We start from the raw sequence: 27,434 nt of genomic DNA on the forward strand, positions 1-27,434 counted from the left end.
GGGGGATCTAGTGGCCATTTACAAACTAGTCAGAGGGGACCAGCAGGCATTGGGGGAGTCCCTGTTCCCCCAAGCACTCCCAGGAGTGACAAGGAATAACAGTCACAAGCTGGCAGAGGGTAGATTCAGACTAGACATCAGGAGGCACTACTTCACTGTCAGGGCAGCTAGGATCTGGAACCAACTTCCAAGAGAAGTGGTGCTGGCTCCTACCCTGGGGGTCTTTAAGAGGAGGCTAGATGAACACCTTGCTGGGGTCGTTTGACTCCAGTACTCTTTCCTGCCATGGCAGGGGGTCAGACTTGATGATCTGCTCAGGTCCCTTCCGACCCTACAAACTATGAAACTATGAAACTATAATCTAAACTAGGGCTGTGTAGCTGAGAGGTCATGGGCCACATGTAGCCTGTGAGTGGTTTAAGTGCAGGGGGCTGGTCAGTGCAGTTGTCAGAGCCACTGTGTTGGTGCAGCTCTGGAACCCATGAAATAAATGTCGCTGCCACTCAAACTATACCCTTTTGCCTGCCACTGAATTTGGGGTCTTTGACTGCTGTTGGTGACTACAATTGGCAGTAAGGGAAAAGGGAGGGCAAGTGGCAGTAGCATTCACCCCTGGGATTCTGGAGTTACAACAACAGCACACAGCACCGTACCTAGACCCCTGGCTGCACTGGGTGAACTTTTAGTATTGAGCCCCCCTTTGCCAGAGATAATGATAATAATAATTATTATTTTCAACATTTTTAGGCCCCTTTCCAGCTGGGCCCTGGGTGGCCGCCTGGTTTGCCCATACCTGTGTCTGGCCCCAACAGCACAGTAGCTCCAGCAGCCACACCAATAAGCTGCTCCCCTCCAGCCTGTGAGAAGACCCATGGTCTACATCTAATGTACAGAGCCAAATGAGTTGGACACCCCTCATCTAAACTCGGGTTTTCTGGAGGTCTCATGATTTTTTTGGTTGCTTATAGGTATTGCATTTTTTAGGAATTACTTCTCCAAAGTTACTTTCCTTAATTGTCCCCCACCCCGCTATGTATATGTAAGGTGATTGTTTTAAATTAAATGAAGCAATAAGCCACTGCAGAGTGTGTACCTGCAAACAAGCAGTGAGGATATTCTGCTTCTTCCTCTGTGCCTCACAATACACCTAGTATTTGGTTCTATATCCAATTAAGTCCATAGTAGTCCTATCCTGAGGGATCATATCACTGTAGTCTCACATTTGCACATCCTCTTGTGGCTTATGGCTCTGATTTAAAAACATGAGCGTGAAATTTTAATTTTATAGGCTCTAGTAAAACTAAGTTGGTTTGAGACAGGACCTCTGGCAAAGATTCAACAATAGCCTTATTTAGTATCTTCAATCAACATCACATTCACTGGCAATAAAATGAAATTAGTAAACAAATTAATACAGTGGGACCAAGCTTTTTGGCAAGTGCCACTAATTAGCCCTGTATCCTCCTCGAGTGCCATTCTGATCCCCTTCCCCTGTCCAGTCTGCTGCTCTGCTTTCTACTTCCTGCCTTATTTCCAACTGTGCTGCCTGTTCCCTACGGGGTCTACCATGCGCCACACACAGAGGATGCCTGGCCACCCCTGAACTAATAGGTCAGACACTCAATCATACACCATTCTTAAGCATGGTTTAAAGTCAGGGTAGATGGGGCCTTGGGAAAGTAACTATCCTGGAAACAAATTTCAAATCCTTTTTTTCCTCTCTTTTTTGAGTAGTCTGGTTTATATAGTTCACATACATGTGATATGATTACACAATGCATTATATCAGCTATATGCCTTTTAAAGAGGATACTCTAGCTCTAGCACTTTCTAGTATTTTAAGCTATCATTTATGAGGCCTTTTCTTCATAGCAAAAGAGACCAAATGAATCTTGATCTAGGCTAAAACCCTTTCCTCTAATATAATTATAGAGCTTTGTTATCTTACCCTATGCCCAAAGGAATGCTTGGTGGTCTATAACATGATAGGACTGCACTCCGAGCTTCTTTCCCAATTATGTGTTAGGCTTCTTCTACATAAGAGAAATGACTTTCTGGTGTGATACCCTCAGCATAACAAGGTATAGATAAGAACAGCATCTCATCCTTTGTTCATTGCTACATCAGGCCTGCAAACTCAGGGCTGAACACTAAAGGCAAGTTGTGCACATACTTCCTTCTACCACAAAGATTCTAGAATCAAACCTAAAACTGCAACTCTGACCTCAAAAGAGGTTAAGTAAAAATGGCACCTTTGGAATCAACAATTCTGCTTTCTATGCATATTCACAGCCACATTTGCTTTGTTAAGTGACGTATTTGTGCTGCCTCTTGAAGCCCTAAAGAGCTAATATAGCTAAGAAAGTATGACTTGGATTCCATTCCTTCTTGTATAGAAACTTGACTGTTTAACTGCAACCTGTTACACCTGTGCAAACTCACTGGTGACTAGAGCTAGATGCATGTAACTAAAGGCCTAACTTGCCCTTCAGGTTTCTATATTATTTATGATGATGTGAGAGGATGTAAACCCAGCTTGACTTTTGGATGACGGTGAATTTGCAGGATGGGCAATCAAAGGAAGCATCCTTTTACTTAGAACAGTGGTTCTCAACCTTTTTAGACTCGAGGCACCCCTTGGAAAATGCTAGCTTATAGTTTTTGTTTGTTTTTGATTACAGAAAAGTAATAGACCAGTTCTTCTGTTGCAAGGAACTCAGAAAGACCACAACAGGGTGGAATGTTTAACACTATGAATTCCTATTTGAAATCTCTGGTTTTATCTTGTGAATTATGTTTGCACACCTAACAGTCCTAACACTGCATGGCACCCTGTGGCACCCTTGAAAAGGTCTTAAGGCACCCCAGGTTGCTGCAGCATCATGGTTGAGAATCACTGACTTAAAAATATGCAGCTGGCTTTTGCTGTATTGTGGACTTGACTGTAATACTGTTAGGGAAAAAAAAAATTGTTTCTTCCAGTAAATGAAGTAGATGACACAATGAAAGCACACTGATGCGTTAACAAGCAAGTACAAGAGGGAGAAGAGAAAGAAACAGGAAGTTCAGTACCATCTTTGATGTTGCCTTCATTTGGGATAACTAAAAATGACTTTGGCACTCTGTAAACTAAGAGCGTCCTGCCAAGTACCCAACTGTCTGTGGCTTCTGGGGAGAATATCTGAAGTGCAGCAGAAAAAGGTGTCCTACGGCAGGGAGATTTTCAGTATATGGACCCTCTACACCAAAGACGGGAGCACAAATAAGTCAGCAGTGAATTAGGCCATTGAGGTAAGAAGCTGTAGTACTTTCATTGTGAGAATTAAGAGATAATGTCTTAACTGGGCAAGGTATGGAGCCCTTCCCCTAAGACAGGATCTAAGTTTTAAGATAAAGATTAAACAGGGGACCAAAGGCTAATGTATGGTATTTACTGGTCAAATGGCTTGGGTCCTTTCTTTACTGATATGGGCCAGCTGCTTCTGTAGTAACCTTCAATTTAACACCCCGTCAACTCTCCCTTCAACAGATTGTATCAGTTTTTTTTCATTAAACACTGATTTGTTGCTGTACACTTTGCAGTGGTTGTTGGTTTGGCAATATCATCTTTGAACTTTTTTCTTTTCCTTCCTTTTTTTCTTTACTGTGAGATGGCCCTTTCCCAAAACAAGCCATTCTCCTTTCCCACAAGCTAGCATACCAGTCAGTTTTTCAAGATTGCATAACATGTCTGTCAGAAGATGATTCACTTTGGCTGGCTGAAGCACATAACACAAATACCTGAGCAGATTATAAATTAGCCGCCTCCTCCTTTTGAGACTCACTGTAACGGAGAGAAATATATTGTTTACATTGGGCAAATTCCAAAGCAGCTTTGAAAACCTTTTAAAAATGCATCTGCACCACACAGTAACCCCCACTCATAATACACATTTCATGATCTCTTCTATTGTAGAGCACAAGTAAACTTGCTGTGCAAATATTAGCTATCCTGTCTGAATGAAGAAAAATGATACTGTGTCAATAAGAAGAGAGAGGCAGTGATCTGGGTCTAATTTTTTTATTTGGGTTGTCTGAACCTTTGAAAGTTATAGATGCAATTCCTCTGTCTTAGAAAGAAAACTGCGTCAGATAATGTGTTCTTACCTTCACCTGGACTGAAGTTCAACTGATTAGGAACATCAGCATTTTGGACAGATTCCAAGAGAGACAGACATATGATTTCTCCATCCGGACCCATTATAAGGCTGCCTAGTGAAGTGCCATTATGACACTCTGGAAAGCATAAAAATGAGCAACATTACTGACACGCTAATTCACCTCGAAATCCATTGAAATAGAGAAAATTAGAGTTATGATATTTCTATGAAAATATATATACAAAGCTACTGAAAACTGTGACCATATTGTCATAGTATGATTCAGGGTAGGCTGATGCTAATGAATCATATTCCACTACAGGGGATGGGACAGAGCATAAAATTAGGTCTAGATTTTGAAAGTCATCCCCACAGTTCATATGTGTTATTTCAGGATTTTGGTTGTGCTCTACATAAAGACAGTCCTCAGCTGTGAAATTCAGATCGATGTCAGGAGTTGGGTTCTGAACTCCATTCCCACAAAGCCCGTGGGTGATCTGATCAAGGGTAATTATTACACAGTGTTCATATTTTCTGGACATGACTATTTATACTGAAGTGAAAAATAGTCTTCAAATAAAAATTGCTAAGAGTATTTTCCTTTTCCCCTTGCTGCTCTATTCTATACTCTGTAAAGGTAATTGTACTTTGGTGACAACCCATTATCTTTACTCTTTCTGATATAGCGGTAACTTTAGAAACTGCTGTTACTTGGTCATTGCTTTTGGATGCTATCATTAGCTGACATATAGACAAAACAGTGGATTAGTAAAAGCACATGTTTAATTGGCATGGGATCAAGTACCTCTTTGGTATAAATGAGTATTTTTTCATTGGCTTCAACTGAATTGCACTTTCTTACAATAGGTCTTCGGAGATTAGTGACTTCTCTCTGTGAATTATTAACTTCATATTTAGCCAGCATGCCTGTGAACAAGCAGATGGTCTATGCTGGCTTTTTGTCATGTATATTTGTTGCTGAGGGTAGCTAACTCCTTCCCACTGGATACATCATCTATATGATTTGTTGTCTCTTCCCTTTTTTGTGTCTTAATAATCCATGTTATAGTGCATGCTTTTCTAATGGCATTTTAAAATGGGACCTTTCTTTTCTCAGAAACATGCCCATCAAATATTAAACAACTCCTGAAATTCACAGTGCTGCTGCTAAAAGCAGCATGTTTATTTCTGGCTTTAAAAAAGGAGAAAAGATCCATTGTGCCTCTCCAGTATGTGCCGTATGAACAGAAGAAGATATCTGCAGATTCCATGCATAGTACAAACATATACAGTTGTGACTGTTACCTCTCAGCTCTTCTGGTAGAGCACCATGAATGGTTCCCATGGGGAGAGCCTGAGAAGTGCTGTTTGTGAATATGCTGCTGCTAGGAGTTTTTAAATTCTCTCTGCTGCTCTGCATCACTGGAATCTTCTTCCCATATATGCAGGACAGCAGCCCTAGTGTTGGGGCTGCATTTTGGGTAACTGAATCATCATCTAGGAAAAAGCATGTAAAAAGTACAATAAGAAAGGCCTGCATAAAATAATATATTCTGCAGAGAAACAGATACACACACACACACACGCACAAATAGAAGGGACGGGTCCAGATGAACGTGCATGTGTGGTATGCACTGCAGACCTATCTGTGATGCTGCACACTGCACACGTTGCACATGCAGGTGTTCCCTGTGCTGCTTATTTGCAGTGCAGTGAGGGGAGAGGGGGTTTGACACTGGGAGATCCCAGTGTCAAAAAAGCTTGGGCAGTGCATGTGGCAGCAGTGTGCACTGCCCTGAAACCAGAGCATGGCTGGCCAGGCCCCCTGCTGCTGGATTGCATGGCTGCAGCCCCCAGAGGCCCTCAGGACTCCAGGTAAGGCTGCTAGTGGGGATGTGCCCAAGCAGGGCCGATAAGTACAGAGAAGGCCAAGGTTAAATAGTGACATTTCTTTTGCCTATACTGTCAAGTTATTCTTTCTAATCTTTATCTTCAGTGTCAGGATTTATAAAATGCTACATATGCTACAACATGTTAATTGAAACAGATAAGCATTTGTATCAATGTAAACAGAACTTCATTAAATGTTTATCAGCCCATTGGTATTGAACCAGAGAGTCTGCTACAGAACTTAAGTGAAAGGTCCTATACCGGAGGGCATGTCTACATGTGTGCTTCAATGCACATTAGCCTATTTTAATGCACATTAAAGCTTAAAAAAAAAAGCATGCTCTTTACTTAATGTGCATTAAAATAGGCTAATGCACATTTTTCTAGTACCTCACAATGGAGGTGCTAGATTTAATGTCCACTACCTGAAGCGCATTAATGAACATGTAGACTTGCCCAGAATTACAGTGATTATGACTAAAAAGGTCCCCTATGGCATTATAATTGGGAAACCCTGTCTGAGAGGTTTTTTCCCTTCTGTACCTAGAATAGGATATAACTCTTGTATTTAAGATTCCACTGGATGTCAATGCATAGTGTACAAATTTTGAGTTGTTGATGATGAGCACTGTAAACTGTAGTAAATATTTTTAGCCCAAATGGTTTTAATAATATTAAGATATAAAGTTCATAACTATGTTTTCTATTGCTACATGATTATTTCCAGTTAGCATTTGGGTTTGACGAGTTCAAAAAGCCCCAAAAAACAAAAAACCCAGCTGCTGCAGAAAGGCAGCACTGATTATTCATTAAGGAGCGCTCTTTCCACTTAGGTTATGTGTACTCTGGACTCGCAGGAGTGACTGCAGCTCAAGGTAGACATAGTCAAGCTCTCTCAGGTAACTGGGAGCAATTTAGCTGTAGCAGTACTGAACTCAACCTGAGCCAATTTACCTAGCCTCAGTCTCACAAATCGTGTTGTATCATGATGCTAAAGGAATGATGTATTTTTGAAGGTGCCATCTTTCACATAACATATAAGGTGTAGTTGATGAAGATCCCACTTTTCTCAATTTTCTTTCCTGGAGGAGTGAAACTGGTAGAGTTCCAGTTATATAAGTGCATTGTGTATACCCAAAAGTGCCCCTGAAGTTTCTGTAGGTACAGATATACTTTTGTCTCACTCCTAAATTGTTTAGCAATAGTATGCACTGTTTAAAAGCTGTGATGTTTTCCATATCACAGAGGCCAGGCTTCAGTCAAAGATTAAATTAATTCTGTTAGAAAAAATTAAAAATCTTTCAAAACTCTTGGGATCCTTGAGTGAAAAGTGTTAAAAAATGTTAGTGGTTGTGAATTAACAAAATTCCACTATAGCAGGTCTCTTACGGTGTCTTCCAATGCTATCAAACCAATGACAATCAGATATGTTTATGATCATATTCTGTTGCCAGAGAGACCTTTAGTAGGCAAATAGCTAGGAATAGAATTAGGGTTATAGCAGAGATTATGTTAAGGCAGTTAAAGTATGTGTAAAAACTATACGCGCTTGATTTGATTAACTGATCTCTCTTACAGTGGCCTTCCTTTCCAGCATTAACCCTGCTTATTCCTGCCTTCCTCCCTTCCAGAATGAATTTCTGATTGCTTATTGGAGGTTGGGAACAGCTACCTTGATGTGCCTCTGTGTTTCCTTCAATGATCACCTGGTCCTGCTCAGTTGCACCTTCTGTCCCAGAAATGAGATTATTCAGTGAAGTGGCCAACAATGTCTCACAGCTAGCTTCTGATTTGTGTGCATAACAAGAAGCTCCTGAAATGAGAGAGGTAAATGAAATGGAGATATCAGTCAGTTTTTGCATGACTTTTTTTTTAACCAGTTTCTTTGAAAAAGTTTCCAAATGGCTTTATGTCTACCTGTTGTTCTTTTGTATTTTGAGACCAGGCTTGGCAAAGGCTGGACACACAACTGCTATGAGCAGCATTTTAAAACTCTTTATTAATGTCAAGAAAGTGATAAATTTACAAAGGTAACCTATTACCTTAGCTGAGAGTCTGGTACAATCCCAGAAGGGGAGAAACTACACTACTAAGATGAATAAAAAAAGTAGGAGCATGCTGTATTGTGGAGATGAATGATTTCTTCCACTACTGTCTGGTCTACATTTGCCCTTAAAGTAATGTAAGGTACCTATAGATGTGCTCCGACACACTTTAATTAGAACACATTGGAGCAGACTCAATGAATCGAGTCTGTTCCTCATTCTAATTAGAATGTTCCAGCATCGCTTCACTGTCATATGTATTAAGCCCCTGTGCATTTCACAATGGCCACGGGGGCGCTTTATCTAAACCTTGTCAAATGAACTTTAGGTAAAGTGTCCTGTGGCCATTTTGAAATGTGTGCAGGGCCAGATTAACCCTTTAGTGGGCCCTAGGCAAACAAACTCGTGGGCCCCATGTTGGTTAAGACCCCCCTTCCTACCCTAGCGCTGCCACCTGCAGGGAGCAGGGCTCAGAGCTGCTGCTAGGGGGTGGCCACCACCAGTGGTGGCATTAGGGTTGTTGGGGCCTTGGACAAGAGAGTCATTTGGGGCCCCTTAGAGGCTTAATTTTGAGGACCTATAAGCAAGTAGGACATTTTTAATTTCACTTTCACTTTACCTTATCTATGAAACTGCAATGAAAGTATCTTAATACAATATTGATAATACAAAGAAAGAGTTTTTTAATATTGAGTTATATTCTAGGTTCATTCTAGGTTCAAAATTTTGGGGCCCCCCCCAAAGTGTGGGGTCCCGGGCGGTCACATGGTTTGCCCTCCTCTAAGACCACTACTGTCACCATGGCAGTAAGGCCAGCAGAGGGAGGGGAAGGGAAGTGAAGGGAAGGGCAAGAGCGAGAGCCATTTGCATCACTGTAGAGGGAAGGACCAGGCCCCCCACATCCCACAGCACAGGTCCCTAGGCATATGCCTAGTTTGCCTATGCGTTAATCCAGCCCTGAATAGACGGAAGCTTAATATATGTGATGGTGATCTGTTTTAATTAGAGTGGCTGTCCAGGAACTGCTCTAATTAAAACAACCCCGTCCCCCTACAAGCCTTGACCACATGCATAGACAGGCATAGAGCCTATCTGCCTGATGATGATATGAATGTTTTAATATAATTTAACTTCTAGACTCTCCAAATAAATTATTTTCCCCTCCCTCAGGTATCTCCAACTAGTGCACAGTAAAAGAGTATCTCACTTAAGCTAAGATTCTAGGCTAGGGTTGGGCAATTATTTGAGCTGGAGAGCCACTTAGGGAGTTTTGGTAAGCTGTTATGGGCTAGGTCAGCAGTCCTTCTCCCCCCAACAGCTCACTAAAACTCCCTAAGTGCTCTGCCCTGTGCTTAGCCAGGTGGATGGGATAGGGCCACGGGCGGGTGGGGAGTGGCATCCTGAGCAAGGTGGGTGACTGGAATTGGGATTATGGGGCTGTGACAGCATGAGGATGGGGCCCGGGGCAGAGCTGTGATCCACTCCCCACACGCCCACTCACAGTAATGTGTGGGGAATGGATCGTGGCTCTGCCCTAGGCCCTGGCCCTGCGATCCTGATCCCAGCTCAGGCCCTGGCCCCAGCCCCAGCCCCATCCCCACCCCCGCCCACCCATTCAAGCTGGTCTCCACCCAGCCATGGCCCTGTCCATCCACCCAGCTGAACACACCTTGCCTGTGGGGGTCCTAGGCTGGTCTCCATGGGGGCTCTGCTCGCCTGCTCCATCCAGTTTCCCTGGTGGTGGGTGCAGAGCAGACAGGCCAGAGTGCCCAGACAGTGGGGCTGGGGCTGGTAGTGGCAGCAGAGACTGGCAGCAGCAGCTGGAAAGAGCTACCACTGAGGGGGACACTGGGAAGTGAGTCTGGCCACTGTGCCACCCCAGACCTGCTGTGTGCTTGGGGGTGGCAGGAACGGCTGCATGCACTATGGCCCAGGCTGTCCCCCATGCCTGGGCTGGGGTGGGACCCACCATGGGCATCCTGCTAAAATCCTTTAGCAGGTCAGATTTGGCCTGCGGGCCATATTTTGTCCTAGCTAGAATCTAGGTTTACGGGATTGATATTTACCCTCAGATACTGGTATGTAACTCCAAGAAACTTAATTGGGATTTATGGGCACTTATACACATGCCCCAGGAGTGGGGGGAGGGAGGGAGCGTTTTAATTAGCGCAGCTCCAAGAGCCACTTTAATAAAAGTGCCCAGAGTGTCTTGTGTATCAGCATCCCCATGCTGAAAAATGGTGGTGGGTGCGCTTTATCTAAAGCTCATCAAATGTGCCTCTGCCACCATTTTTCAGCATGGGGACACTGAACATGAGATGCTGGAGTCTAATTATCGCAGTACTTATTATGCTCCAGCAGACTTGATTAATCAATAACACAATTAAGCCTTGCTGCTTGTGTATAGGTGCCCTATATATTAGCAAAATTTGGCCTTAAATAGCTAATAATAATGCTTATTTTTTAATGAGAAAAAATAATGTACTTCTAATCCTTTCTGCTGTCCTGAAATGCAGTTTAGTTTTTATCTCCTAGGTTTTCCAATTTGCACAGGAAAATTATTTGACTGCAGTAGAAAATGATATTTTTATATGCAATACTACAATTATTTTTTTTAAACCATGATCCATATGAGGGTGTTAAAATCAACAGACAGATAGAAAGCAGTTACTGCTTTTTGCAGTGCTGAGTCAGTCTGAGCAGACCTCCTGGTGACAGAAGAAACCTTGTGAAAGGCACAAGAAAGGAGGATGACCAAAATACTATGGATTATGTTACACAGGTCAGACTGGGACTAGGTTCTAAAATCTATTAAAGCAAACTCATGGAAAAGAAGAATTGAAAAGGAGGTAGATAAAGGGTGAAGTGTGGTAAACCAAGAAGGGAAGTTGAGAGCTGATATAAATGGAGTGGTAGAAATATATGGAAATATCATCCTTCTGCTTAAGCTTCGCAAAGTCTTTAGATTTTGCCAAGGTTTGACATCTACACCTCAAGAGTCACTTTGGTGAAAGATGAACAGTGCTGAAAGCTGCTGCCTTTTCAAATTCTTGATAAATGGAAAAGTTTCTGAACTTTCTTCCTTCCCGTTTAAAATGTATTTAAACATAGAAATGGATTCAGACAAATCTTTTAACATATTTCTATTATTCTCTGACTTTTAAAATACTTTCCATATGGGATAATAATTTCCAAAGCCTGTTTCATACTAACCATTTGAAATTCAGGTTAAGGGACTAGCTGTTACTGTTGAAGACAGTGGGACCAGGGGAAGTAAGAACTGCAGGAGTTGCTGATGTTAACCAGGATACTTGTGCTATCTACATCTACAGACCATATCTTATTTAGTTAGTCTATAATATAAATGTGCATATCTACCCTGCCTTTTTACCAGCATGATGCCAGCTGACAGTATTTTCAGATGCTGTGATAAGTCATGTTGAAGATTGTTGTGGATCACAGTGACAAAGGATGGTCACATGCTCATGTTTTTCTAAGGGGCAGAGGAGAAATTCTGGGAACACTTTCTTCTCACATTTCCCATTTCTCTCCCTAACATTGTGAAAATCCTCTTTTCAGGCAAACATGGTGACTATTTCTGTATCTCACTGTATGCATCTGCCATTGGGCCTTATTTCATACATCTGCCAGAAAGCCTAGGTATTTATATTGGGTATCTATTGCCTCTGTAGCATCGAATCATAGAAAGTTAGGGTTGGAAGGGACCTAACGAAGTCATCTGGTCCAACCCCCTGCTCAAAGCAGGACCAGCCCCAACTAGATCATCTAGCCAAAGCTTTGTCTAGCCAGGTTTTGAAAACCCTCTAGGATGGAGCTTCCACCACCTCTCTGGGTAACCTGATCCAGTGTTTTACTAACTTCCTAGTGAGAAAATTCTTCCTAATATCTAACCTAAACTTCCCTTGCTGCAAATTGAGACAGTTGCTCTTTGTTCTGTCATCTGCCACCACTGAGAATAGCTTAGCACTATCCTCTATTGAACCCTCCTTCAGGTAGTTGAAGACTGCTATTAAGTCTCTTCTCGGTCTCCTCTTCTTTTGACTAAATAAGCCCAATTCACCCAGTCTTTTCTCATAAGTCATGTCCCCCAACCCCCTCACCATTTTTGTTGCCCTCCACTGGGCTCTCTCCAATTTGTCCACATCCTTTTTGTAGTGGGGGGCCGAAAACCGAATACAGTACTCTAGATGTGGCCTCACCAGTGCTGAATAGAAGGGAATAATCACTTCCCTTGACCTACTGGCAACACACCTACCAGTGCAGCCCAGTATGCCATTAGTCTTCTTGGCACCAGGGGCACACTCAGGGCTCATATTCAGCTTATGGTCCCCTGTAACCCCCAGGTCCTTTTTTGCAGCGCTGCTGCCCGGCCAGTCAGCCCCCCGCCTGTATTGGTGCATGGGATTGTTCTGTCCTAAGTGCAGGACTTTGCTCTTGTCCTTGTTGTGTCTCATGAGATTTCTTTTGGCCCAATCCTCCAATTTGTCTAGGTCACTCTGAATCCTAGCCCTACCCTCCAGCGTATCTACTGCTCCCCCCAGCTTGGTGTCATCTGCAAACTTGCTGAGGGTGCACTCTATGCCATCTTCCAGGTCGTCGATGAAGACATTGAACAAAACTGGCCCCAGGACCAACCCCTGGGGGCTCTCCATTTAGTACTGGCTGCCAACTAGACATTGAGCCATTGATTACTACTCTCTAAGCCTGAAGTTCCAACCAGTTTTCTATCCACCTTACAGTCCATTCATTCAGCCCATACTTCCTTAGCTTGCCTATGAAAGTGCTGTGTGAGCCTGTATCAAAAGCTGTGCTAAAATCAAGGTACACCACATCCACCAGTCTCCCCACATCCACAGAGTCAGTCACCTCATCATAGAAGGCAATTAGGTTGGTCAGTCATGGCTTGCCCTTGCTGAATCCATGCTGACTCTTCCTAATGAACTTTTTCTCCTCCAAGTATTTAGAACTGAATTCCTTGAGGATCTGCTCCATTATTTTTCCAGGAACTGAGGTGAGGCTGACTGGTCTGTAGTTCCCTGGATGCTCCTTTTTCCCTTTCTTATATATGGGCACTATATTTGCCTTTTTACAATCATTTGGGACCTTTCCTGATTGCCATGATTTTTCAAAGAGGATGGCCAATAGTTCTGCAGTTACATCAGCCAACTCCCTCAGCACCCTTGGGTACGTACATCCCATCTGGCCTCATGGACCTGTACACATCCAGTTTATCTAAGTAGTCCCTAACTTGTTCTTTCACTACTGAGGACTGCTCACCTCCTCTCCAGATTGTGCTGCCCAGTGCAGTAGTCTGGGAGCTGCCCTTGGCTGTGAAGGCTGCGGCAAAAAAGGCATTGAGTGCTTTTCTGCATCCTTTGTTACAAGGTTGCCTCCCCCATTCAATAAGGCAGGGTTTCCCAACCTTTTTAGATTGAAGACTGGCAAACTGCAGACCGGAACTGCTGGTCCACTGTATATCGGTGACTTCCAGTCCACAGTTTGCCGGTCTGTGGTCACTTCTGGTGACACTGCGCAGGACCCCGTGGCCGGAACTTCCAGCTGAAACAATGGTAAAGACACCTTCACATGGTGGGCAGGAGGGAGGGACCAAACCTTAACCATGGCAGCCACCACTGCAGGATAGGGTGGGCCAGCCCTCCTGTGGACCAGCAGCCAACGCTTTGTGGCCCAGCACTGGGCCATGGCCTGGGGTTTGGGAACCCAGTAAGGGATCTACACTTTCCCTGATCCTCCTCTTGCTACCAACATACTTGTAGAAACTCTTCTTCTTACCCTTCACATCCCTTGCTAGCTGCAACTCCAGTTGAGCTTTGGCCTTCCTGACTTAATCCCTGCATGCCTGAGCAATGCTTTTATATTCTTCCCTAGTTATCTGTCCAAGTTTCCACTTCTTATAAGCTGCCTTTTTGTGATTTAATTTCATTGCAATTACATTTGTGATTTAATTTCCTTGCATCCCTTTCTGCTTTGGAAGTGCATATTACAAATTTGTTCCTTGTTTTGGCAGTACAACATGTTTCAGACAAATGATGGGAGGATCATATATGATCTATATATCATGTGCCCTGTAGTAATCTTCACTTTAATACAGAGATATGGCATTCAGGAACTACAGATACCAACAGGCAGTGCTCCATCTTGATTTGATAAGAAAGCTCTGGGAACTATATGTGCACTGCATGTTACAGCCTGTAGTCTATATGAGCCATGTCTCTACAGTCAAGGGGAGAGTGGCTGCTATCTGTTCCAACTAATGCAAAATAGGTGCAGCTCTCTAGCTGCAGGCTGATTCCTCCTTGGCCCTTAATTTTAATTAACTGTTTTTATTTTAGATCCAGTTTTGCATGTCCTTGATTGATATTGACATAAAACACCTTAACCTTCATTTTGAAAATGAAGCTCTGTATTGTTTTCTGGGTGCCCTCAGACACGTTTTATTTACATTTACTAAGTTAGCCACTCTCACAGGCTGAGCAGGAATGAACCTTGTAGAACTGGCAAAATATTGTAAGGTCTGCTTTTGTGAGATACCCAGCCTTGTTTTCCCATATCAAAGTGGCTGGCTCATTCAGATGACTTTGGGTAAGCAGTCTGAATACTGGGGTGTTTATCTGATCCAAAAATGTTGACATTTAGAATCACAGAAAATTAGGGTTGGAAGAGGGACTGCAGGAAGTAATGTAGTCCAACCCAACTAGTCAGGACTTTGTCAAGTCGGAACTTAAAACCTCCCAGGATGCAGAGTACTACTTCTCTTTGTTGAGTACTACTAGACATTCTGCCTAGTTCTGATGTTGTACTGAAATACAGGGCTCTGACTCATCACTGGGGCATGAACGTTGTGGAATCCAAAAGGAACCTGTCCCAAATTCCTTCAGTGAGAATGCAAGAGTCCAGGAATGGAAAATTCCTTTTTTCTGCAATCCTCATTTAGTTCTTGTATTGTATAGTTCTTAGTTCTTGTACAAGTACCTTGAATTACACAGATCAAAGTATCTTCCATCTACAGCTGATAGTACCTCTTTGTTTCTTTGTTTTGCTCTTGGTGTGGTTCTGCAACTGAACAAGCAAAGGAAGGATTAAAAGTTCTTCTGGAGGTTTTCTGTGGGTCCTCTGGGTTCTGGGTGTTTCTTCTGAAATTGAAGGTAACTTCAACATCTCTGACACAAGCTGTAAAATATAAATCTAAGATAAAAAATAATGGAAATATTTGGGTACTTACATTTTTATTCCATTCCAGAAGATTACCTCCAGGTGGCTTGGTGGTGCAGTAATGTATTATAATCTCCAAATCCGAATCGAATCAGGAGACCAATTAAAAGGTCTGAATTGTTTCAAAGCTCTCAGAATCAATTCAGAAAAGCTTTGGAGAGCTTCAGTGATTCGGGCAGTCCCTGCCTACTGCAGCAGGGAGCTGGACCCAGACTCTATGCTGGTAAGTAGTGGGCAAGGGAAGGCGGGGGGAGGGCTGGAGGAGCAGGGAGGTGACCATGGGGGACCCCTGCCAGGCCTCATCCCTTGCCTTTTCCCCCAGCCCCACCATGGCTCCCCCCTGCCCCAGCTCCCGGTTGTTTAAAAAAAAGCCCCTACTCACTGGGTGCTGCCACCACTGCTCCATGCTGCATGTGGGGCTCTGCCACAAACCCCTCAACTCCCCCCCCGCTCCTCCAGCCCCTCCCTCATGGCTGCCCTGCTTGTCCCAGCTCTGGCCTTTTAAGAAAACAAAAGAAAACCAAAAAAACCTCTGGCCTCACCAGCTGCTGCAGTAGCCTCGGGGCTTCTAGGGGCTTGTGCGGAGCCCCTGAAGCAATGTGGGGAAGTGGAGGGCAGCAAGGATCGCTTCCCGCTGGGCGGGAGCCAGTGAGTTTGGGTTTTGTTTTGTTTTTTAAAGGGCTGAAGCTGGGGCAGACGGGGCAGCCATGGCAGGGGCTGGGAGAGTGTGTGGGGGGCTCATGGCAGAGCCCCTCACGTGGTGTGGGGCAACAGGGGAAAGTGGGGATTGCCCCCCCACCTGGCAGCACCCGGTGAGTGCAGGCTTTTTTTTCCCAAAGAGCCGGAAACTGGGGCAGGCGGGGCAGCCATTGAGAGCGGTGGGGGATGAGGCTTGTGTGATTTTTGGAGATTCAACTGATTTGGCAGCAGACAAATCTCTGAATCAGATTTGGCCAAATTGATTCAGAACAGTGATTTGGATCACCGAATTGAATCACTGTCCCTGAATTGGCTGAATCCGAAGCGAATACTAGCCGCTTTGCACAGGCCTACCATCCAACCCCAGCAGGGTGTAGTTTTAGATCACTGCTCAGGACTAGGAACCTCCTCCATCCTCATAGTTCCTACCCTTGACCTTCAGGTGTTTTGGGAACAGCAGTACTCTGGCTGGGAGATGTTCACTCTTCAGCTCCCCAGTTGCAACCGGCTGGCCCTGGTTCCTGGGCCTGATTCTATACCCAGGGTTCCCAGCCCTCCACTAATCAGGCAGCCTCCTGACTATCATGTGACCTCCTGATTGGGCCTGCTCCCACCTGCAGGCTCCTCTACAGCCTGCTTCAGCTCTTAAAGTGGCAAGCACCCAAAGGTGATCCACCACAGCCACCCACCAGGCAATATTTCCTGTTGTGGAGAAGTCTAGTGTTTTGATAGCAAGGGTTCTTCTGGCCAGGATTGAGGCAGTAAAGAGAAAGTCAAAACATCTCTTGCTTTATGTTAAGCCTGGCTCCAAATGGTGGTGTAAGTTTGTTATTTTTACAAATCATGCTTCAGTGGTGCATTCTGTTTTCCAGTGAAGTCACAACCAGAAGCAGAAACTGTTTTTACTGTATCTCTTCACATATAATGTAAACTTCAATTTCCAGCAGCTGTTTTTTTTTAAAAGGTGGCTGCATCTACACCAACACTTACTGCACAGTAGCTCATTACTACTGTGTAGTAGTGTTGTGTGATACGAACCATGACACAATGCTACTGTGCAGTCAGCATCACCAGGAAGCTGTGATGCAATAATTTCTATGTATCAATCACTGACTAAATTCATATTATCACCCAAAAAGTGAGACCACTTTATATACTATCCCAGCAACTGCTGTATTTTTCTAAAAACTGACCTTTTTATGCTCCCCCCTGACTGTATCTTGCCCTGAGTCCATGCCAGGTGGGAGAGGAGGGAAAATGCTAGTTTGAAGAAGGGATTCTTGTTCTTGGCCATCCTGATTCTTCAGATGTCCTCCTTTTACTATGAAAAATGAGAGACAATATAAAAAGAATATGAAATAACACATATATTAGTAGCATTTGATAAGGAACAGCACTTACGCTATCACTGAATCTGCAATGGGGGAGAAAGGGATTATATTCAATGACTGATGCACCCATGTTTCATAGGAGAAGAAATATTTCCTCATGTGTTTTGTAAGTGCTACATTGCTTTATGGTTTTCTTTCCAATTAAATTAAAATGTGGCTTAAGTGATAATTTTTTGTGGCATTTGTCCAGAGGTGACTATGATAACCATGGTCATCAGTGTAACATTTGCTTATAGCAGCTCCAGCCCCCAGGCCAGATCCAGCTGCTACCACCACTACCCTGCTGCCAAATTTCTAAGCCCCATGGCCAGATGACACAGCCCTGTGCACTGGATCAGACCAGATCTGGGCAGTGGGCCTGATCCAGCAAATGTAGAGCTGGGGTGGCAGCCCTGATCTGGCACATGCAGGGCCAGGGCTGGGGCCTGATCTAGTGTGCTTAGAGCCAAGACTGGGGCTGGGGTGGCAGGCCTGATCTAGCATGCAGAGTTGGGGCCCCATCTGGCAGGGCTGGAGCCATGCACAGGACTGCAGCCATGCTGGATCGGGCTTATGGACTCACCCTGTGCCACTCATCTGGCCCACAGCCCAGAAAGGTTGGGCAATACTGATTCATACAATAAATCTCCTAGGTACCCTGTCATTGCCGAAGCATTCCAGAAACTCAGTAAAATCATTCCTATGACAGCATATAAAGTTAATGTCAATTCTTACCATTGTAGGACTTCTTTCTTCTAGGGAAATAGCCTCCATAGAAAGTCATGTGGGATTTCTCACTTAGAAGCTGAGAAGAATCAACAGCAGCTTTCCTAGAAGAGTTCTCTGCAGTGTGGTTTATCTTTATACTGTCCCCTTGACGGCCTGTATGGTTTGCCTTTTCCCTGTGCCACTGGCCCTCCACTGTGGAGATGCTATCTAGCTGACCTTCTGCCCCTGTGCTCTAGGAGACAGCAAATGAAAACATTTATGGTAGAATGGGACTGAAAACTTATTTTCCCCACCCTGTTGCTCATGTCAACAACATGGGGGAAAATTAATGGAAAAATTAATGATTTTGTCCAAAAAAACTAAAAGCAGGATTTTTTGTTTATTTTGGGGGTTTTGTTTGTTTTTGACAAAACTTTCACTTTGACTAAAAACTGGAATTTTGTCTAAACTGTTTTTCAGCAAAAAGTTTTTCAACCATCTGTTCTTCACAGGTGCATACTTATGAAGAGCTTTTTCAATCTATCTTCTAAAATGAAACACCGAAGTCCAGATCCATAAAGGCAAGTAGGAACCTAATTCTTACTTTGAAATCAAGGCATGTAGGGCACCCTTGTGGATTTGGTCCTCAATCCTGCTCTTTGTACTAATCATATGTTCTTTCAATGTAGTATCTAAATGCTTAAATATATGCTCTTTTCTTTTCTTCTTTTTTTCATTTATATTTTGTTATTTTCTGTAGTCTAAGGGCCTGCCCTTGCTCCCATTGGCTGGATGTGGAGCCATGAGCCACTAGTGTGGCCATGAGGTATGTGGTGCTGCAAGCATGTTTGCGGCGCCACACTGCACATTTAGATGTTCTCTGTGCTGCAAGGGCACCCTGCCTGTGTGTGCGCTGCTCTGCTTTTCCCACCCACCCCCAGGCTTTTTTAACCCCTGGATATCCTGCGGTGAAAAAAAAGCAGAGCAACACACATACAGGCAGCATCCGTGCTGCTTAAAGGCGGAGCTGGGCTGCCCAGAGCCAGGCTTCGGCTGCTGGCCAGGTTCCATGTGGCAGAATTGCCATTGCTGCAGCCCCAGGAGGCCCCAGGACCCCAGTTAAGGCTGCTGGGGCCAGCCCAGTGTTGACTCCAGCCTCCCCTACCCAACTGGGGGTAACTTGCCACGTGCCAAAATGCGCATGGCACAGGTGTTTCCCGGGGACAAGTAGCTGCGGTGCAAGGGTCCCGCTGCTCCTTGTCCCTGGGAAACAAATGTCCACACTCATCTCGACACGACCATTGAGATCAATGGTAAAACTTTCACTGATCTTGGTGATGCAAAATGAAACCTTAAAGAGACTGAGACCCTTTAACATGCATAACTCTTTTGGCTACTTCTCTTCAATTGTGTCTTTGTATCTGCAATGATTTTTGTATAGTTTTCATGATACTCAACAATTTTTATGTAATATAGATAGGTATACTTTTTATTATAATTAATTTTATTCCACAAATCTATCTTATGCTCTTTCATAAATTTTAAGAAAAAGACATATTGCCAAGAGGGTCATGCCTTCACTTGCATTCTTTGCATCAGTTCAGTATAATACACACTTTGTTCTGTTTTGTAGAGGCTTGTATAGCAGGATTATCACAATAGAGCCTGAGCATCTTCCAAAAGTATGTTAAGCAATATAGACTGTAAGGCTTGAAGGGACCTCAGAAAGGTCCAGCCCCCTGCACCAAGCTGGAAAGACAACTGGGGTCAGGTGACCCCAGAAAGGTGACCTCCTAGTCTCCTTTTGAAGATTTCCAGGTTAGGCAATTGCACCACCTCTGGAGGGAGCTTATTCCACAGTCTGAACACCCCAGTTGCAAAGTAGTTTTTCCTAATGTTCAGCCTGAAATGATCTTCCAGAAGTTTGTGACCATTACTCCTAGTTTTCCCCAAGGGTGCTCTGGTGAACAGCTGTTCACTGAACCCTTGATGTATGCTTCTGATGTAGCAGTAAGCTGCTACCAAGTCCCCTCTCAGCCTTCTTTTTTCTAGGCTGAAGAGTTCCAGATCCCTCAGCCTTTCTTTGTATGGCTTGCTGTGCAAGTTTCCGATCATACGGGTGGCCCTTCTCTGGACTCTTTCAAGATTTACCACAACCTTGTGAAAGTGTGGTGCCCAGAACTGGACGCAGTAGTCCAGCTGCAGTCTTACCAATGCCAAGTAGAGTGAGAGAATCACTTCTGGCTGATATCTGTCACATGTGAAGCCAGAAATCACACTAGCAAAACAGTTGTGAGAATAAGCATCCAACTAGTCTTGCACCAGTCCCAAGGGGAACTAAGGAAACTGACATCTGGGCCAGGTACAGACATTACACTTTTACTGGTATAAATGACCAGAAATTGTCTATAGGTGTAACAGAACAGAAGTTCAGCATACAAAACTGGTCTGTACCTGGAATAGAACAGAAGTTTGGCACATGTAGACTGGATTAAAAATGGCAGAACTCAGACTAAGATGCCCCTCCGCTCCCCATCACAAGGGCAAATGTGTGTTCTGTTCACTACCAATTTAAACTACACCACTTACAGAAAACTGTGCAGCTCAGATTGATTCTGCCTCATGTTTGTTCAATGTCTGCACCTGCTGGGGGAAAACTGTTCTGAAGATATAGTGAAATGTGGCAATAAAGAGTTGGTACCTGTGGGACCCATGTGCATGCTGCGTGATGGCTCCAGGTGGTGTCCTTTGCAGGCTGAGGTCTCAGTTTCATACCTAGCTTTCTTACTGAAACCTGAATGGGTGCTTGAGCTCTCCTCCTGCCATGTATTTCCACTTCATAGTCTTCTGCCAGCTTTCTTCCCTTCTCAGGCTCCTTTCGAAACAGGTAATTCTGCCCTGCAAAACAGGCTAGTGTGTCAGAACTGGAGCTTTCTGTGAAATGACTTTCACTTCAGAGGGGTTCTACCTTATTTAGTTCCAAATTGTGATGCTGAACCACTAAGCCATGTTGGGAGCTGTTCCATCCCAGCAGAAGTATGGTTTTTGCGATGGGCTCCCATGCTCTCACTGAATGGTCTCATGACATTTGAATAACATAGACTGAACCATCCTTTGGGAGCAGACTGGTGTGGAGGAGAGCAGTGGAAGATTAAGATTTCTTGAGGCCCTGGACAAACAGAAAATTGGAGGCCCTGCCCCCATGCCCCATTATAAACATGAATGTATCAAGCCATTCCTCTCCTGCAGCCAGGCCCCAGGTCCTGGGACCTGGACTCCAGCTGGGGAAGGGGCCCCTTCCCCTCCTGGTGCTGCCACTATGAAGGCCTGGGCGAGCCTCCTTGCCCTGCGAGAGAGGCTGAACAGACCCAGCTGGGCTGGGAGTGGGGTGGCATATGCCTTCCTCTCCACCCTGCTCCCCACCGTCTTCCTCCCTACCACAGCCAGAGCAGAGCTAAGTGGGGTGAGGTGGATGTGGCCTGCCAGCCACGGGCTTGGGGCTCTCCACTCTGCTGCCTTTGCCCTGGTAGCCCCATGCTGGCCATGCTCTCCCTGCCTGCCCGGCAGGACAGGGCACAATTCACTGCCCCCACTGCTGCCGGGTGGGCAGGGAGCACGCGGCCAGTATGGGGTTCCCGAAGGAAAGGAAGCAGAGCGGAGAGCCTCAAACTCAGAATGGGCAACCCACATTCACTAAACACAAATATGGGCAGGGGGACACATAGCCTCCCCATGCCTCCCTTGGCAGGTGTGCACAGCAGTGGGGAGCCACCCTCCCCCACCAGTGTCCCCTGGACAAGCTGCCTACGGCTCTGTCCCACTCCCTGCCCCAGCCTCAGGACCCATGCACCGCCGTAGTTGAGCAGTGTCCCCAGCCCCTGCCTCACCCCCTCTCTCATTGTGGGGGCCTCAATCTGTGCCCCCATGCCCCTTCTGCCCCATCAACTTCCCTGTAGGGAGCTGCTTTTCATGCTGCCTGGCTGTTTTCCTGGCCACATACAGGTGTGCACATATATGGGGCGCCCCCTGTATCTCGCTCCCGGCAGCCCCAAGCAGGACCCCTTGCAGGCTATACTGCTACAAGGGGAAACCTGCCATTTTCTGAGGGAACCCAGGCATCTGGGGGCCCCTGATTGGCAGGGGCCCCTGGGCCCATGCATTAATCCACCTCTGGAGGAGAGTGAGGCCTTGACCACCTGCATGCCGGGATAGTGATTGTGAAAGGTCCCTGTGCACTGCACGGAAAGGGGAAAACTGCCTTGTATGCTCTTCACGTGTCTGGGCCTGTGCCTGTGAGTCAAAATTACCATATTTACTAGCATACTATAAGCAACTTTTCCCAAAAATCAGCCCTCCAAAATTGGGGTTTGTCTCTCAAGGGGAGAAGCTGATTTTCTTTGCCATAACTTCACTATATGGAGGCATAGAAGGACAGACACTGTGTGACCAGATGGCTGCCGGCTTCTCTGTCCATTCCCAGAAGCAGAATGGTGTGCAGTCAAGTGTTAACTCTTTCATAGCCACTCTCAAATTGCCACCAGTTTTTGGCAAATTTTATTCCATAACAAAGGTATGGGGAATATCTAGTACTAAGGTGGCAAACAAGCCCCAATAGTCCTAGAATAGTCCTGACAGAATAGCAATCACCATCAGGGCAAAGGAGAGACAGCTATGGATTGCTTAAGTATGTTAAAAGAGTATTCAGAAGGCTGATAATGAGATACAGAACTTTTCTTCTCTAAACCACTGATCTGAATCCAGACCGGGAAGTAATGAGTAAAAGTCCCTACCATATGAGGAGTTTTCAGTAACCTGTGTGAAATGACTTGTTAGGACGTTTATTGAAAGCTACCAAGCATGCCTGACAACAAATATTGACCTTGCTGATATGAATATAGAGGCCATTAACAATAAGGAAACAAGCATGAAGAATGCCCTACTCTCTCATTCCTACATCTGGCTCCTCATGGGCAGGGTTGAGCCATGTTTTTGCAGTTGCTTGTGCTGTAGCTGCTCATGCTTTGAATAAAGGCAGCTCCCTTCTCTTGAGACTCCCAGTTCATGCCTCTCTCAAGAAGCACTAGCTTCAATTTAAAAAGTTAACGTTTTAAAGAAGAGCTTCACATTTTCTGGGATATATCCAGTTGTGGCTCCACAATTAAAATTGACCATTGAACAAAAATCAGTTCAGGGGCTGACATAGCAAGGGGACTGACCCTGACATATTACAGTCTTTACTAATTTCAGTGGGACTTCAAGGTATTTAGTACCTATTTGGATCAGGCTTTAAATGAGTTTTGGAACCATTAGGGCAGGATTCAGAAGCGGGTCACCAGCACCACAGAATACCATGGAAGCAATGTTACATATGTCACAGTAATAACATGGTGCTTCCTCCTTCCTTTTATATAGTGAAATAAACATTAGAGACATGCCTGGGTTCTTGTAGCTGCAAATGTGTTATGACTGTCTTGGCACTAAAAAGAAGACTAAAGAAGTGAACTTTCAATGTATAGGTCCCTTAATTGTAAGCAAGGGTGTGCATGTAAGTCCTTCTTTCTCACTCCTGGTAGTACTGCTTAATCATTCCTTTATTTTATCTATGGATCTCATTGAAGGATTCAGTAGGTTTTGGTTCTGTTCTTAAAATTCTGATTATTAATCTTTGAAGTATATTTCTTCTATGAAAGCTCCTAGAAAAGAAGCCTATCTCAAAGATGATCATTTTAACAAAAACATATTCCTTAAAAAAAGACTTCAATATTTACCTGATTTGCCTGGAGGCATACACTGATGCATAGAACCTAATATCTTCCCAAAGTAGTTAAAAAAATACATTACCTTCTACTGTATCTGGATGGGTATTTTGGTCTAGTTCTGCCCAGAAAGATGGGAACATGGGCAGCAGGTGATATTCTTCAGGTATAGCTGACAAATTCTGTTGTCTCTTTCTGCAATCTGGGAAATTCTCCTGAAGCAACAAAGGGTCCCTGATATAGCCTGAAATGTAAAAATTGCAGAGAAAAGATATCACCTGGCAGAGAACAAGAAATTATTTTAAATATATTGGGTAGAACTAATTAAAAATGAAGAATTTGAATGTAAGTTTTAATAGATTTTGAAAATTAGTTTTTCATCAATTTTTTTCACAAAAGGTGTTGGGTTTTTAATTTTTCTATTTCAGTTTGACGTTGTTTCTCTTTTTTCCTCTCCTGCTTTTCCTTTTCTCTTCCGCTTGTGAGAAAGGGGAAGAGGATAATTGAAGGGAGAGAAATCCCAATGAAGCAAAAACTGGAAAAAGTTAATTTTTCCATGTATTGTAAAATAAAATTTGATAAAATGAAAACTGCTAATGAAAATGTTCTTTTAAACAAAACTCCATTCTACCATAAATACTTTCATTTACACTCTCCTATAGCACATGGGCATAAGATCACTTTTTTTTTTTAGAAAAAAGTATCTGAAACAGTTTTTGATTTACAGGAATATTTAGCATCTAATACAGTCTAGTTCACACTCCAAGTTGATATATTGTATATCAGCTATATATTAGATTATTCAAATATGTTTGGACTGAAGTGTTAAAAATACATATGGAGCTTGGATCTCTATCTATGGAAGGTAATATAAAATAAAGTCTAGATTAGAGTTTAGCCTAGACCAAGCTTGCAGATATGTATCACCCTGCAGTGGTAACATTTAGTCTGGAAACTTCTGGATCCTGATCCAAACCTGTAGGTGTACTGTTTACGACCAAACCAACAGCCCCTAATTTGGAGGAAGCTGATACCTGAATCAAGATATAAATTTTGTAGTTTGGGTCCGGCTCAGTTTTGACAGGTTTGTCAAGCAAGGGGGAAGGGGAGTGAATTTTACAAGTCAGAACAAGAACATTTGTTATTTTCTCATGTTACATATTATGTGTTTTGAAGTTATGAGCACATCAGACCTTATTATTTAGTACACAACACAAGAGTTTGGACCTGATCCAACTCCTGTTGTTGTCAATGTATTTCCTTCCATCGTCTTCCAAGGAAGTTGAATCTGGCACTTAAAAGTTAAGTCCTTGATTTTAAAATAAGGTACATTCAAGACCTTATTTTATATGTTTATGCTATTTTCCTTTTGTTTAGCATTTAGGAAGATCTTTTCCTCTTCTTTCCAGGAGTAACAGAGTGAACTGAATCTGTTCAATCTCTGAATGGTTAGTTTAGAAATATTATAGTATTTTTGTTTATCTTTAGGCACTACTGACCTGCACACTGGAGCCTGTATATTATGCTAGGATCCCAGGTTTCAGAGAGTTTGAAGAGGTACCTCTTGGCCGAATAGCCTGGGCGAATCTGTCGCTCAGTCTGGTTATCTGGTTTGTTCAGGAAATGGAGGTATGGCTGATGAGCTGTCCCTCTGCGATCCTTCTGCAGTGATAACATGCAGGGCAAGACATGAGTTGCTTTAATTTTTAGATCTTCCTGAGGCTGATGAGTTGGAGTCAACAGATGCTAATCAAAACTCGAAAACTCCCCTGAAGATGCCTGAAGGCATAGTAGAACAGGCATCTCAAGTCAGTAGATTACATGGGGAAATCTTATTGTGGTGAATTTAAAGCAGTCAGGAGGCAAGGAGCAGGAGAAAATCTGGAAATCACTGCCTCACCACCCCCCAAATCTTGAAACAAAACTATTCAGAACAGTTTTTGCTAGCTAAAACTGAATAGGCTAAAAAGAATCTGTCCAACAAATAAGTGTTGCTCACTGGGCACATCTACATGGGATGCTAACTGTGTTGTAGCCTAATAACACTGTGCAGTAGTGTCTCACAGCATGGACATTGCTAATACGCAGTTGCACAGTGTTATTAGGCTACTATGCAGTAGTATCACTAAAAAAATGTTCGCCAAGACTACTGTACAGTAAATCTGGTTATTGTGCATTTATTTAGTACTTGATTATACAAGTACTAAATTAAATGTGCAGTAACCACTGCACATTATTGAATGAGTGGACCCGCCCACTGGAAATGGGTAAACTAATCCTGCTTTTTGATGTTCATAGATAGATTCCTATTGATTTCACAGACAGCAGGACAATGCTTTGGATTTTTTTTTAAATCTCTCACTAGCTACTGGAGGAAAAAAGATTGCATCAAATACAAGAGAAACAAAAAGGACCTGAACCTTAACCCAGGTGCTCAACCAAACTCAAGCTTTGATGGTATTTTGAAACTTGAAAAATGTAACTAACTTTTTAGTCCTTTCTAATTTTAGCACTCCTTTCTACTGCTTGATTTTCTCTGAGGCTATGTCAGTATGCATAATGTAGCATAGTATAGAGCTACCTGAGTTGGCTCTAAATGAACCAGCTCAGCTACTGAAAGAGACCAGCCACTCTGGAGCTCTGCCTGGACTTATTTATCCTGCTGAGAAGAATAATTTACCCTGAAAGCCTTAGGCTAATGCAGTTAGACCCTTTTCAGTACCCAAACTGGCTCATTTAGAGTTAGCTCGGGTATCTCTGTATTGAGCTGTGTACACATACCCTCGTGATGTAAGCATAACTGCCACACTGTAATATACTGTAAGAAATACAGTTATTCACATATTTCCAATTTACACAAACTTACAAACTACCTGAAACTTCAGGAGAAAAGTGTGTTTTCATGGGACTTCCAACCCAACTTACATTTGTTTGTATTTGATGGGACATCTAATGCTATAGGAAGTCATGTATGGGTTTGAATGAATGAGAAGTTTGGTCTTATGGTATTTCAATGATTAGAAAGTGGAAATACTAAGAGGAGATTCTAACTTAGGTTATTTTAGCCCAATAAATGGCTTTCCGAGCAGAAAAAAGACCATTAAAACCTTAAATGCAAGTACAAAGGTATTTTGGCTTGTGAGTTCATTTAAAGACCCCAACATTTTGTTTTATTCAGCTTCCTGTAGAAACAGTCACAGCTGCATTCCCTTTTAAAGGTGATTATTCAGGTAGCTTGTCCTTTCTTCCTTCTACCATAATGCAAAGCTTACAGAGAAACTTCAGCGACTCTGACCTAAAAAATATGTAAGAAAAAGCACATGTAGCCACTGCTATGAATATCATTTATGTAACCCCTTCACTGGACTTCAAGAACCATTTTGCAATAATCAAATCTGGTTAAGTCAAAATGAAAGGGTATTTAAAAATACTTTTGTTAATTAAAGTCCCTATATGCCATTTAGATTAAATATAATGAAACCATTGTTTACTATCAAATAGATACTGATTGTTTAAAACATCTCAATATATGCAGGCCATACATAATACTGAGCTGTCCTGTCATTTGCGAAA

At 43.5% G+C, this 27,434-nt stretch overlaps 1 protein-coding gene across 1 annotated transcript in view; it reads right to left on the minus strand.

The window, feature by feature from the left end:
* The window catches only part of KIAA2012 (KIAA2012 ortholog), a 106,428-nt gene that overhangs the window by 61,339 nt on the left and 17,655 nt on the right, over positions 1–27,434 (minus strand). The window contains 9 exon segments of the mRNA XM_025196658.1: positions 4,147–4,275; positions 5,445–5,636; positions 7,702–7,842; positions 15,136–15,286; positions 17,221–17,348; positions 18,133–18,358; positions 20,807–21,003; positions 23,947–24,105; positions 25,361–25,523. Coding sequence (XP_025052443.1) covers positions 4,147–4,275; positions 5,445–5,636; positions 7,702–7,842; positions 15,136–15,286; positions 17,221–17,348; positions 18,133–18,358; positions 20,807–21,003; positions 23,947–24,105; positions 25,361–25,523 — 1,486 coding nt within the window.

Source organism: Alligator sinensis, unplaced genomic scaffold (assembly GCF_000455745.1).
Source record: "Alligator sinensis unplaced genomic scaffold, ASM45574v1 scaffold755_2, whole genome shotgun sequence".
Taxonomy (NCBI): domain Eukaryota; kingdom Metazoa; phylum Chordata; order Crocodylia; family Alligatoridae; genus Alligator; species Alligator sinensis.